Source organism: Plasmodium gonderi (genome assembly GCF_002157705.1).
Source record: "Plasmodium gonderi DNA, contig: Chr07, whole genome shotgun sequence".
NCBI lineage: Eukaryota > Apicomplexa > Aconoidasida > Haemosporida > Plasmodiidae > Plasmodium > Plasmodium gonderi.
In genome coordinates, this window is record NW_021628932.1 from 993574 (window position 1) to 1007856 (window position 14283).

At 32.0% G+C, this 14283-nt stretch overlaps 1 protein-coding gene across 1 annotated transcript; it reads right to left on the reverse strand.

Moving 5' to 3' along the window:
* Positions 1-1415: 1415 nt before the first annotated feature.
* On the reverse strand, positions 1416-14214 carry PGO_072060 (hypothetical protein, conserved; the record flags this gene model as incomplete). The annotated part of the gene is made up of 3 exons (XM_028687079.1): positions 1416-13475; positions 13760-13843; positions 14113-14214. 3 exons carry the CDS (start codon positions 14212-14214, stop codon positions 1416-1418), a joined length of 12246 nt encoding a protein of 4081 aa, XP_028542880.1.
* Between the last annotated feature and the right edge of the window lie 69 nt (positions 14215-14283).

Here is a 14283-nt window from a genome sequence, read left to right on the forward strand (position 1 = left end):
TCACAGTTTAAAGAAACATAGTGTAAAATGTAACAAAATGGAACAGGAAAAACAGAAAAAGGAAAACAGATAAAGGTTTTGTCATTATAAAGGTACAAAAAAATGTAAGAGAAAAAAAGGAAGAAAAAAAGAAGAACAAAAGAAGAAAAAAAGAAGAAAAAAATAAAAACATTCTGATTTCAAATAAGCGTGTTTGTTGTGCTTAGGATTTCTTATAAGATGAGGGAGGAGTGGGAGAAATAATTTTTCCATTTTTCTCATTCCCAATTTAGCTCTTACAAGGCATGTATATATTTTGTATAACAAAACTTTTAAGCCGCTCAGGCGTAACAATGATGTTGCTATTAGTAAGATAGCAATGTGCCATGGAATAAATAAGTTGAGTAAAATGTTATATTACTTGTAGTTCCCCTGTCCCTCAGGAACCCCCAAGTCCTCAAATATAGGTGAAAATATTTTCATGCCAACCTCCTTTTTTAAACAAAAAAAAAAAAGAAAAAACAATTGTAGTTATTACGCGTGGGGTAAGACATAAACTGGTATCTGCATTTTTGATGTACACACATCAATGTAACCTCATTATATATACATATAAACATACATGCAAATATTTATATATTTTATTCCGTTTGTTTACAATTTAAAATTAAAAATATGTGTGATCCAATGGTTTTAATGTTTTTAAGAAAAGGCGCCGTAAAAATTTAGCTAATGCTACTCCCAAGGAAGGGACTATATGATATGTGCACCTTCATAAGTATTTACCTTATGGGGCATACATATGTTCATATATATATATGAACATATATACGTGCTGATGGATTTAGTAAAATTGTAACTACATTAGCTGCATAGCAAAAACAAAATGTGTTTATTTTGTATTATTAGTAAAAAGAGATGATGGACAAACACCAAATGATTGAGTGCACGTGTGTGTGCACAAACCATAGAACAATAGAACATATGAATACACATACACACAAAACGAAATGCACGTCGGATATATATACCCCATGCAAAGTTGTGTGCAAAATGGCATGCATGTAAAATGTGTATTTGGGTAAGTCACAACGTGGTCATGTGTTCTGATGGAGGAACCTTGGGGGTAAAGACTTTGTGCACACACAGGAAAAAAAAAGAAAAAAAAAAAAAATAGCAAAAAAAAGGAAAAAATAGGGAAAAATAGCAAAAAATAGGGAAAAATAGCAAAAAATAGGGAAAAATAGCAAAAAATAGCAAAAAATAGGGAAAAATAGCCAAAAATTGGGAAAAAAAGAAGAAAGAGCGTACTATATAACTCTCGGCGGGAAGACGCACACATACACATGCATATATATATGGATACATATTCGTGCCTGCATTTTTAGGCACACCTGTTTGAGATCCCCACACGTTGGAGAGAAAATGTGATCTCTTTAAGCATTCGAAAATGGGGTGCACAATAATGTAAGTGCTTTGAAAACTTCGTCCAGAGAAGGGCTCGTAGGAAATAAACTGAGAACACTTTTGAATTCACCCAATGCATTGTTGTCAAAATGAAAAATAATGTTGAGTAAATCCATATGAAAGTAATATGTATTATTTTTTAATAACTTGGTTGAGTATGGATGGAAATGTAAATATTTTTTGATGTGATAAAACATATTGGGATTATTTGACATGTATATTAAAAAATGAAAATAAATCTGAAATAGAGAATTGTCTGCAAAACTATTTTTTAAAAAATTTTTATATTCAACAACTTTTGCTTTTCTCGAAAAGGAATTTTCCATATTATACGTGCAATCAAGGAAATAATAAAAATCCACATCATAGTATGAGTTATCCCTTATATTGTTTCTTACAACATCATTGTAGTCTTTTATAGGCTCGAATCGGTATTTATTAATATCTTCAATTCTGCGCGTGATAGTCTCTTCTAAACAAGTTTCTTTCATAACAGTGGGTGATGTAAATGTGTATTGTTGCAAAATGTAATCAGGTGGTTTGTCTCCGCTGTTACATTGAAATTGGAGATGATCATTTAAATTTCCATGTTTTCCCTCTTTTGCATGTAGAGTAGAGGTGGGAGAGATTTTCATATTATAAAGTTCAGTTGTTATGATATCATCATAATCTTGTATTCTTGATTTGAGAGAAAAATAGGGAATATTCTTATTGGCTCTCAAATCATACATATAATTTAACAAGTGAAAAGCACTTTTTCTATCTGAAAATTCGTATGAACTTAATTTGAGTATTCTGTTATATACTCTTAATTTTAATTCTAGTAAGAAGTTATCCGTAAAACTTTGAGAAAAAATATTTTTTAAAAATACTATTTTTTTATTCATATAGATAAATACTCTATGTATAAAAATGGTTAAAACAGTTTTGTACTTTGCTTTGATAAAATATTTATTATAAAAAAAGTTCCTTTGAAGTTTTTTGATTTGTTTCGAATTCGTGTATTTTCCTTTGTGTAAAAAAGTCTGGTTAAGCAGGTCATATTGTTGTCTGTTTTGTTTGTTTTTCTTCCCATTAATGAGTATTTGAAAAAATAGCATGAGATCATAACATATTTGAACAGCTCTATTATCATCATAAAAATAATTTTGTTTTTCACTATTTTCTTCTTTAAGTAGGGAACTATATATGGTGAAAATATTACACTTTGTGTCAATAAGAAAAAAATTGTAAAAAAGTTTATGATATGTCCTTAAGCTATCTATAATATGTTCCTTTTTATTTATGTTCATATTAAATCCAAGGATATTGCTGAGGAGTTTATTTTCGAAAATAAATTTTATTTCATTTCTAAACTTTAAGTTTCCTATGTGTCGTAGTTCTTTCCAAAGTACGTAATAAATGGAAACATACCGTTTCGATATGATATTCACATTTTCAAAAATTCCACGCAGAACTAACGATTTTCTGTACCTTTCATTTACATATATATTGTTAATATTATAAAAACTGTTACAACATTGTAGAAATAAAAAATTTTTCGTCTCATCATATTCGTATAAGCGTATGTAACTTTTTGTAATTATTAGCACTTTATTTTCATGTACATTCATGTCATTTATCTCTTCGATGTTTTCAAAATTCCTGTAGTGCTCAACTATCTCATATTTTAGAGGATAAAAAAATTCCTTCTCACTACGTTTAAAATAATCTTCGAATATATAATTTGCAAATATATCGACATACTTTTCTTCCGTTTGCTTCATCATGTCATACTGTCTGTTTGTATATGCGTTTCGGTTTATGTTCCTTGTCTGTTCCACTACCCTTCTATTGGAGGTTCTCTCGGGGTGACTGATCCCCATTAGGGTATTCCTCATCTGTGCATTCCTCATCTGTGTATTATTCAGTTGAGGTGCGTGCGTGACGTTGACGTTTCTCTCCGTTTGATAACTTCCACCTGTGCTGGTGCCACGGTGTTGGGAGTTTCCATTTTGATTACTGATCGATTCTGTCATGGTTCTATCTTTGATCAAACTGTCTATGTATTCCATTTCTGTTATGTTTTTCTGATCTATTGGCTTTTTTCTTATAACATACTGTTTTCTTATTAGATGTTTAAATACGTCAGAGAATTTAATTATTCGTCCATCTTCCGTGCAGTAGAGTAGTCTATTCCTATCATAAACACAATTCTGTAAAATACATTCCATTATTCCATTTCCATGCCCTACAATTTTCCGATTACTTTTTGAAAGTACAATTTTTAGAATCACTATATTATTATTTTGAGTAAATATTATAAACTTGTTGAGGAAGGCCATTATGTTTTTCATATTCTTACCCATGTATGTTAATGGGTTTGAGTAGGTATTCTTAAGGAATAAATCTAAAATATCTTCTCGTTTCATTTTTTTGAATATCAAGGAATTTTTATCTGTTTGTGTCCTTGCTGTGGGGAAGGGGGTTCCCACCATTGGCCGAATTTTATGATCCATAGTCACATCCATCCTTGAGGAGTTCGTCCCTTCATGGATTGTACACGATTTGTAGGATTCGCACGGTTTGTAAGATTCGCACGGTTTGTAAGATTCGCACGATTTGCACGATTTGCACGGTTTGTAAGATTCGCACGGTTTGTAAGATTCGCACGGTTTGTAAGATTCGCACGGTTTGTAAGATTCGCACGATTTGCACGACTGATTCGTTGATATATTCGAGACAGTTTTGTGCTCAAAACGCATAACAAGTATATTTTTATACACATGTTTGATATTAATCCAGAAGGAAATCTGCCTTCTATAATTCAGCAGAAAGACATAGTGCAAATCAATCTTCATCATGAGGAAGAGATCGTTTCTGTCAAATTTAAGCATCTTGTTAATCTTTCTTTTTAATCTACATAGGACAATTTCTCGATATTGATACCGCAGGTTATTCACATATATGAAAAGGCAATCATAACTTTCATCCTTTTTCTTCACATTGCAAATTTGTTTTTTTTTGTATTTTTCCTTCCTTTTTTTTATTTTTTCACTCCTTTGAGTTAAGCAGCTTAAGAATTCTTTAAATGATGTTCGATTCAGCTTACGTCCCCTTTTTTTTTCCTGCATCCGGTATGCAGTACCTTGTCGAGATGCTAACATGTTGGATTTTCTATTTATGCTCACACTTCTGCTCCCATTTGTGCTCCAATTTCTATTTCTTTTTCGTGGGTTAAAATAGCCATTTTTAAGTATTATTTTTCTTCTAATTTTTATGTATTCTTTTTTATGTGCCAAGTACTCAAGGCCATTTCTCCTACCTGAGGAATTTCTGTTCTCGATTCCTTTTCCCCCCATGAGGCATTCTGATAAGTCCATTTCGAAAATGTCTTTCACTTTTTGAACCTTTTTATTTACTATCTTGTAGTATTCGGTCACACTGCTAAAGTGATATTTGCTTCCTTTAAGGTGCACAACGAGGAAGGTTAGGTAGTAATTAGATTTTCCATTATTTTCTAGGGTTATTCCATTTTTCTCCTTTTTTGGAGTTTTCATCGCACTTTCTGTTTCTCTTCCTTTAGAAGAAATATTCGAATGGGCTTCACAAAATCGATTACATTCATCCATCGCCTGAACTTCCTCTGGATATGATGATTCCGTAAGACCTGTTCTCCCTAGTAGTCTTTCTCTATGTATGTTGTTTATATAGTATAACAAAAGATCAAACAGCTTTTTTGTCACAAAGTTTCTTTTCTGAATAAATTTTCTCTTACTGCACACTTTTGAATTCATTTCCTTTCCTACGTTTTTCAGATCAAGAAGGTTAATCTCCTTCTCCTCTTCTTTCTTTTTTGAACATTTTAAAAATTCATTTCGGCTAGAGCTTGGTCCCTCGGGGGGTATCTTTTCTCCTGATGGAATTTTTAAAAAGCTTTTTATACTACTACTATTACCACCATCGCCACTACAACCATTCCCATTTGACAAATTAGCAGGGTTGTCTATATTTTCTGATTGTATAAAGTTGTTGTCTCCAAATTTCCGTTGCTTTTTTGTGCAATTGGAGTTGTCTCCACTTCCTTTATTTTTCTTTGTAGCACTGCTTCTGTGGATTCCTTTCGAAATGGGTTCACACATTCCCGTTGAATTTTTTTTCTCATTTTTCGCTTGCATATGGCTATAGGGATCTAACTCCCCTTCTCTGTATTTCTTATAGCTCGAATTGAAAAATAAATTTTGACTAATCACAGCTAGTACCTTCTTCCGAATGAGCATAACCAATGCTTGACAAACACTGTGCATGTAATTAAGGAACATATCCTTTTTCTGATCTTCAATTTTGAGCCCACAATGACTTTCCCAGTATGATATACCCTTCATTGGGTCATCATTTGGAGAATCAAAGTTAGGCATGTCATAATTTGTAGCTATATTATTCCGTATGAATTTGTCTTTAAAAAATGAATTCAGCTGAAACCCTCTACTGAATGTACTATAAAATATGAAGGCATAGAATCTATTTTCAAAATTTATGCACTGATTTCGAAGAAGATACAATATATGCTTGTTTTGTGAAAAGATGTTATGATCTCTTAAGAATAATTGGTTGTATATGCACATGGAGTTAATTCTATCACTTGTGTCAGAATCACGCTCGTTCATATTTACGAGAAGTTTGACAAAACGTTTTTCTCCTCTATGATACCTTCTACGTGAAGCGCTAAAGTTTACAGTGCCATGTTTTGTAGAATCACTACTTGGATATGTGCACTGTTGCGTATGTACATTCGAATTGTTATTTTTTTCCTTGTTTTTCCTAGTCTCATTTTCAATGACCTCAATTATTTCTCCTTTTTCAGTCGTCGAACAAATTTCGAACAACTCCCTGAGGATATAATTTCTGTCTAGATTTATCAGAAACACGTTCGATATGTTGTTATTTTTAAATAATTTTATAATTTTCCTATTGAATTTTAGACACATGTGATTTCCACTACAGTGCGTACCTATTCCCTTTCCTTTCTCTTTATTCTTATGTGATATTCGGTTAGTTCCACTTGCTGATATGCTATCTCTTTTACTGACCTCTTCCTTTGAGAATTCATTTTCCTCCTCTTTTAAGAGATCCTGCTTGATCCCTTTTTTATGACAATCGTTTTTCCCCCTCTTATTAACATGTTCAGAATATAGAACAAAATTTTGTGTATGCAAATTACACGAAGGAGTAGGATCAAACTTTACGAATTTTTCAATTTGACTTTCCTCTTTACATTTCTTCATTTTTTCAATACATAACATGTTTATTTGAATGAGACCAAAATAAAGTTTAAGATTGATGGAGATAATTATTATGAAAGGAAAAATTTTGTTATTGTTTTTTATTAGGATAATATTATTTACGTTCATGTCATATTTTACTTTGACAATTTTTTGGTTAATTCTTGAATAGTCGAAATGAGAACTGGGTGGGGTCATCATATCCTGCTCACTCATTTTGCAGAACCAGTACAGAAAGCCATTATGCCCCTTAGCGTTTGTTTTCTCTGCGGGACCACTTGCTATCTCACTGGGCGGGTTAACGATTTTGCGCAGGTCAACAGGTTCTAGCGGTTCTGACTGTTTTGACGGTTCTAGCGGTTCTGACTGTTTTGACGGTTCTAGCGGTTCTAGCTGTTTTGGCGGTTCTAGCTGTTTTGGCGGTTCTAGCGGTTCTGACTGTTTTGACGGTTCCAGCGGTTCTGGCTGTTTTGACGATTCTAGCGCTTCTAGCATTTTTGGCGGCTCAACCTCCCCCCCCCCCTCTGGCTTAAGAAATCCTGACGATTCGTCCGAATCATCGGATTCGCTTTCCTCGCGCGGGTATCTAAAGGGGGTTGTACTCTTCTTTTTGAAAATCTTTAAGGGAAAAACGAAAATGTTTTTACTCGGAATGGCGTTTTCTCCAATGCATTTGTTTCTTACCAGGCACTTAACTTTATTTTTTTCTAAATTAAGCAGATTTCCCAAATAAGCGTCCATCCTCATCTTCATTTCTTCTAAATAGTTCTTCCACCCACTACTAGAACCGTGGTCAGAATCGGGAGACACAAAATGGTGAATACACGCATGGTCACTACTTCTCCCATTCATACAATTTGTTTTTTTTCTCTCTAAATGTCTCAATTTAACTCTGTCAGAGGTGAACATAAACATACTGCTTTCACAAAATGCAACGACATAGAAGCTCTTTTTATATACAACTTTTTTAGTTGTCAATGGTTTATCACCATCCCCTTTTAATGGATTTACAAAGTAAACAGAATTATTCCCTAATAAAAATTCATCATACATTTTTGTTATTCTCTTCTGACTTTTATAGATACAGAAATTAGGTAAAAATAAATCATTCCGTGGGATATTATTATAACAGAAAATATTATACGCTTTTACAACTCCATCGTTAGTTCCAATCAAAAGAAAATTGTTCAATTTCACAATCCCCGTGATAATACAATGATCATTTAATGTGTCTATAGTATACTCATAAAAATCTGACACAAAATTTTTTGTCCTTCCCGCAACGCCAGTTTCTTTGGAAGTATTTTTCAATATCTCAAAAGAATAAATGTGGCGGAGATTTTTTGTTATGTTCAAATCCATCTCAGATTTCGTTCCACTTTGTGTCATCTTGTCGTTTTCTTCAATAACATTTTCACATATATTCTCGTGTAACTGGGTTAACATTATTGTAGAATTTTTCAATGTAGGTAATGTTTCTGAGAGGAATGGAATATTAAAACTACTGTTGATGTAATAAATTTTCATTTTGCATCTTCTCTTTAGTCCTATACATAGTAAAATGTAACTGTAATTATGTTTAATCCATTTTGGTGGTGTGAATTTTTTATCTACTTTGGATGCAAAATATATGGAATATACCCTTTCAGTACATTGGATGCTATCAATTAGTAAACATGCATTATTCAGCATGTCTAAGTAAAACAATTCGACATTACAATTTATATATGACAATGCAAGAATGTTATTATCAAAGTGATAATTTAAAACGGACGATGAGAGTTCCCATGAGGAAGTACTTACTATTTTTAATGGTATTTTGCTATGTATATTAACATGAAACTGATTTATAACAATGTATTTCATACTCAGCTGTAAAACATAAAAATTATTTCTTCCTCTTTTCCAAATCCGTTTTGCAAATATTATTTTGTCTTTAATTAGATTCAAAGCGTCTACGTGTTCTTCTTTGATAACTTTAAATGTATACTTTTGTTCGTTACACTGTTGCGGATCCCATTCATGGGTAGTAATTTTATTTTTTATTTTTTTTTTTTCTTTCCCTGCTTTCTCTGAATTATCATTCGAAATTATTTTTAATGATGTAATGAACATGTGTGTACTTAGGTTGAGTTTACTTCTTTCTTCACTTAGTAAGGATATCGAATTTTCGCACGTTTCATATAAATCCTCCGTTCGTATATATAAATAGAAGGACTTGAAATAATTCGTTATGCAGAGAATACTAAGTTTCTTGTCAAACTTTATCATAAACATATTCGTACTAGATGTATCCAAGTGTATATTTGTATGTTTTGTTAAAAGTATTTTATTACCTATACTTAATTTGTATAAATCTCTATTTTTATCAAGTATAATTAATTTATCTGATATTTTCTCTTTTAACTTTTTCACATTCACAATGTGATTATCATCTGTTTTATTTTTCGCTTCTTCCGTCGAGCGTTTACACAAATTAGTAATTTCTCTCAATTCCTTTGACATATTGAGTCTACATTTCATGTATCCCAAGTTATTCCTGTTTATTTTTTCCTTATATTTGTAGTCCTTCATTGTTTTTGTTTTGTTATACGTGTAATGTGCCTTTCTTACTTCTTTGCAATCATACCATATATTCTTCTGGTATGATTCTCTCTGTACATAAGACTTGATTATGAACAGCTCATCTTTTTGCTTCTTACTCAATGTTAGGATAAAATTCGTGCTTTCTTCAACGAATTGGGGAAGTGTAGCATGTTCATATCTTTGGAATTTTTTCTCCCTTTTATTTGTATCTGCTTTGTAATTATTCTTCCATTTGACAGATGTCACATGCTCTTCCCTCTCACTGTGTATGCAACAAAAAATATTTGATGATGCGATTAAATTAGTGAAATAAGTATTCTCATCCCCTTGTAGTGTCATATTAATTCTTTCAAAATTGATTTTCTTTATTATCATTCTCGAAGTTAGCATATCAAATAATAAAATAATTACAATCATTTTTTTTTTTATAAGATCAATTGATAAATATCGTTTAATGAAAGGACGTCCTGTGAAATTGGTTTCATTCATCTCACTGTTTCCTAATGGTATTATTATTACTACTTTTTTTAATGTATCTTCTTTTGGAAAATAATTTATACTCTTACATCCTTTTTGTGCTTCTCTTTCTATGAGCAATTCATCCTCATAACAATTTTTCTTGTTCCTGTTGATCGTATAATTTTCATTATTCCGATAGATTAAAATTCCTTTTTGACGTTTTTTTCTCTTCCGAGAGTTCATTTTGTTATTCTCTTCAACTGATCCCTTGTTTGACATCGCTCTTTTATTTCTATCGTCTTCTTGTGAATGGTTAAAAAAGGAGCACTTTCTTCTCTTGTATATTTCGTTAAAGATACTTTTACTGATTTTGAGTGAGATAAGAATGGGAGGAGAATGTATAGAACTTCTTCTGTTTTTTCGTGATTCTGTCTTGGGCTCTTGTTGTGATTTATTTTGCCATTCTGATATAACACCATTGATATGCTGGTCATCTAAACAGACAGTTCTCATAGATGTGTGTGTACTAATTGCTACAATCCCGTTTTTCATATCCGCACAAACATATTGACAATTAGGTGTGGAGGGTGACCCCCATTCGTTTGCACATGTTTTATGAAAAAATTTATATTCATAGTTATACACAAATGAATAAGTGTAAAAGCTGTCAATATATGGAACATTTCTTAATTGGTAAAAATAATCCGAGGAGTTTATGTAATTTTGGTTGCTCGGAAAAAATGTCTTTTTTGTTATTTTAACTTTGTCCTTGTGCTTGTGCTTGTGTTTGGCTTGTTTCCCGCTTTTAACACAAGGGGAGAATCGCATCTCTAGAGGGATATTCATAAAATTGTTTAAGTTGATACATTTTGAAAAATAATCTGAAAATAAAATATTCCCCTCTATTTCCTCGTACACATTGTTTTTTTTTACAATTTTGAAAAATTTTATTTTTTCTACATAGTGCATATCGGTATAATGAGACAGGCTAAAATTTATTAACGTCAGGTTGGTACCATAAGTTCTGGAAAAATGAAAAATAAAAACTATTTCCTTTTTTGTAAATAAAACAAATGATGAGTCGTTTATAACTCTCTCAATTTTTTCAACCTCCATGGTGAGGTATAATTTCCCGACAGGTATTAAAATATTGTCAGCGGTGATCTTTTTTTTTTTTCTTGTTTTTTTAAAGAATATAATATTTGCCTTTCCATTGTTATTTGAGGTAACTAGTATTATGTGTGTTTTATGGTTAAATCGATATTGATTATTTGTCCCCATATTTTTTACACTCGTTTCTCCATCGTCGTCCTTCTTCTCCTCCTTCTTCTTCAGCTTCCTCTCCATTTTCTTCTTCCCTTGCAATAATTTTTCTCTTACCCTTTTGTAATCGAAATTCATTTCCTTCAAAAGGGTGTGAGATAAGAATTGTAAATTCATCATATTCATTATCAAACTTTTTACACGTGCAAAATGAAATGCTGAAGTATCACTTGATACCTTTCTTTGCTTTCTCTCTAAACTGTGGCCATTCGATTTGATCAAATCAGTTTGAGCTGTTACACTATCCCCTTGTTTGCATGCAATAATGTAATCCTCAATGAGATAATTTAATTTCTGTTTTATCAAGAATAGATTCTCATCAGTTAGCCCATCGTTTCCATTTTGAATAGATCCTTCTGAATTTTTCTTCTCTGTATCGTTCGTTTTTTTCTTCTGATGCACTAGGTCCTTCTTAGCATGGTGCAAATGTGCAATAGTAGAATTCTCTTCCCTAAAAATAACTTTTCCAATTGTTGAATTGGTTAAAAGATGAACTCCCTTTGCGTTTTCATCCTCCAGATGGTTACACATATGTTTGAAAATGTGAAAAATAAAAGTATTCAAAAAATAAATATGCATTGATAACTCACGTAAAATGGAGAGATTTCCACTTTGATTTTTCAATATAATCACGGACGAACTGTTCAAAGTTTTACTACTTGAGTAGAAAAAAATGGAAAAGTAAAAGAGAAGAAGTTTCAATCTAATGCTGAGATTAAACAGAAAGGAAGTAACTCGGTTTGTATGCATTGAAACGTCTCCTTCTGTTGAATGGTCCATTTCTTCACTCCCTTGTCGACAAAGAAAGTTTCTTTCGAAAATGTGGTTATATATAGGGTCCCTTTGGAAATGTTTCAATTTTGAAAAATAGTATGTGCACAATGGACAAGAGTCAAAATGATTTATTCTAATTTCGTCATCTTGTGTATTATCATGGTTATAATAAATTTGATTAATTTGGAAGAAGTAATTTATGAAGAAATTATTATAATTAAGAGCATTCTCATCAGTATGAAAATTATTACTGCCATTTTTAAGTATATCCCAATCTTTTTGCTCAAACAATTTGGTTTTCCATAAATGAATTTTTAATTTCATTATTTCTTCTTCTTCCTTTTCGCATAGAAATAATATATTTTTAACAAATTCGGTGTAACTGCTATTGTTTCTTATAACGCTTGCAATAAAGCAAATTTTTAAGTTTATGCAATTATCAAATACATTGTAAAATATCTTCTCTGGAAATTTTTTATCATTAGATTCATGTCTTCTCCTTCTCCTAATTTCGATATTTTCTTGATTTCTATCGTAACAATGAGATCTCTGATACTTTGAAGTGGATCCAAGTTTGCTGGGATTACTTAGAGTAGTACTTCTTCCATGGGATGCATTAATTCCTTCTTCGTCCTCTTCATTCACTCTGTTCGGAGTGTTTACTGGGGTGTATTCTTCCATTTTGTTCCGTCCATTCGGTATATTTCTCTTGAATAAAATAAATAATGACTTATTTGAGAGATCCTTAACAATATTATTCGATACTCTCATGGAGTTTTCACTATGAATGGTATTTAAGCTAGTGGTACCACAACATTGCCCATTTGGGAAATCATTGCATGTGCTTGCATTATCATCATAAAACAGACAACTTTGGATTTTCGAATAATCCTGAGTCATACATTTTAAATGCGTGATGAAAGAAATATTTTTAGGAAATTTCAAATAGAATGAATCTTTTTTTAGACACTTTTCGATGCGAATTTTTGTCAACTTAATGGGACACTTTCTTTTTTTCATCAAGGGGTGTTTTCTGTTTTCACCTTTGCCACGAGGAATGTCACCCAATTTTCCACCCTGTCTGTCACCCAATCTGTCGTTGTATCTAGTACCATCCTTTGACGAGAATCCGTTCCCGCTTAACTTGTAAATGTGAGACATGTGTCCATCCTTGAGGGAAGAGGTGATATACTTAAACCGCTTTCTTCCATTTTTATTTTTGTATATAATGTAATGTCTTAGCTTCATAGGATCATATAAAATTTTAAAGTTTCTTTCATTTGAAATATGTTTTATACCAAAATTATAATTCCAACAGTACTCATTTAATTGTTTATTAACCCAATTATTATCCTTTACTTTTCGAAAAAAAATAAAATTTTCAATGCACACAAAAAACAAATTCTTTATACTACACACGTTAATACATTTCGAGTATTCTTCAATGAGTTTATTTTTTTCCTTTCCATTTTTTAATTTTGAATATGCCAGATACTTCTTTAATTTCTTTGAATGGAAATTTCCCAGGAAACATGTCTCAACGAAACATCCATCGAATTTTAAAATTCGAAAATTTAATTTTTCATCTGCTATGAGAAATTCGTCTTGTTCTTTTTCTTCCTGAATCTGTTAGGGTAACCACGAGAAGTATGATAGATGTGCACATGTCGTCAAGTAGGGGTGACATAACAACCATCACCTGTGTCCAATAAATTCATTGTACACACTAAAGTGGTGTAAACGGTTCGTGCAAGTATTTAGGGGGGATAGATGTGGAGTAAAACAAATGTACAAGCCGGTTAAATAGAGCTAATATGTATGTACATATATATATATATATGTGTGTATGTATTTTTTTTCTTTTTTGTTTGTGAATAGTGGGCGAACTTCTTGAATATTCTCGGGCTTACATGCAAATATATTATCTTAAGGAAGGTGTTTTGAACGTATATAGTTTCTTTATAGTCACTCGTTAGAAGCTCCAGATAGGTGTCCTGTGTAGATATGCACAACGAGAGCAGGGGAAAAGCCGTCCATCCGCAGGATGAGGATGCATACATGCAAAAACATTATAGATATATATATATATATATATATAAACACACATTATATATGTATACGAACACGCATTATATATGTACACGAACACGCATTATATGTATGTATGAACAAACACCATAATGCATACTTGTGCATGCGCACATTTGCAAGCAGGCAGGGGGGGCATGTACAGCTGCCCCAAGGGACAGGATGTTAAGCTTACCTTTGCAGCCAAAAGAAAGTTCTTTTTGCTACCCTTAACAAATTTCCCTCGCAAGAGCAAATTCACCTGGTTGCTGCTGTGCCATGTTTGTACGCTTAGCATTTCTTACACAAAAAAAGGAACATAACTAAGATGAACGAAGAATCATGTATTGTGTAAAAATATATATGT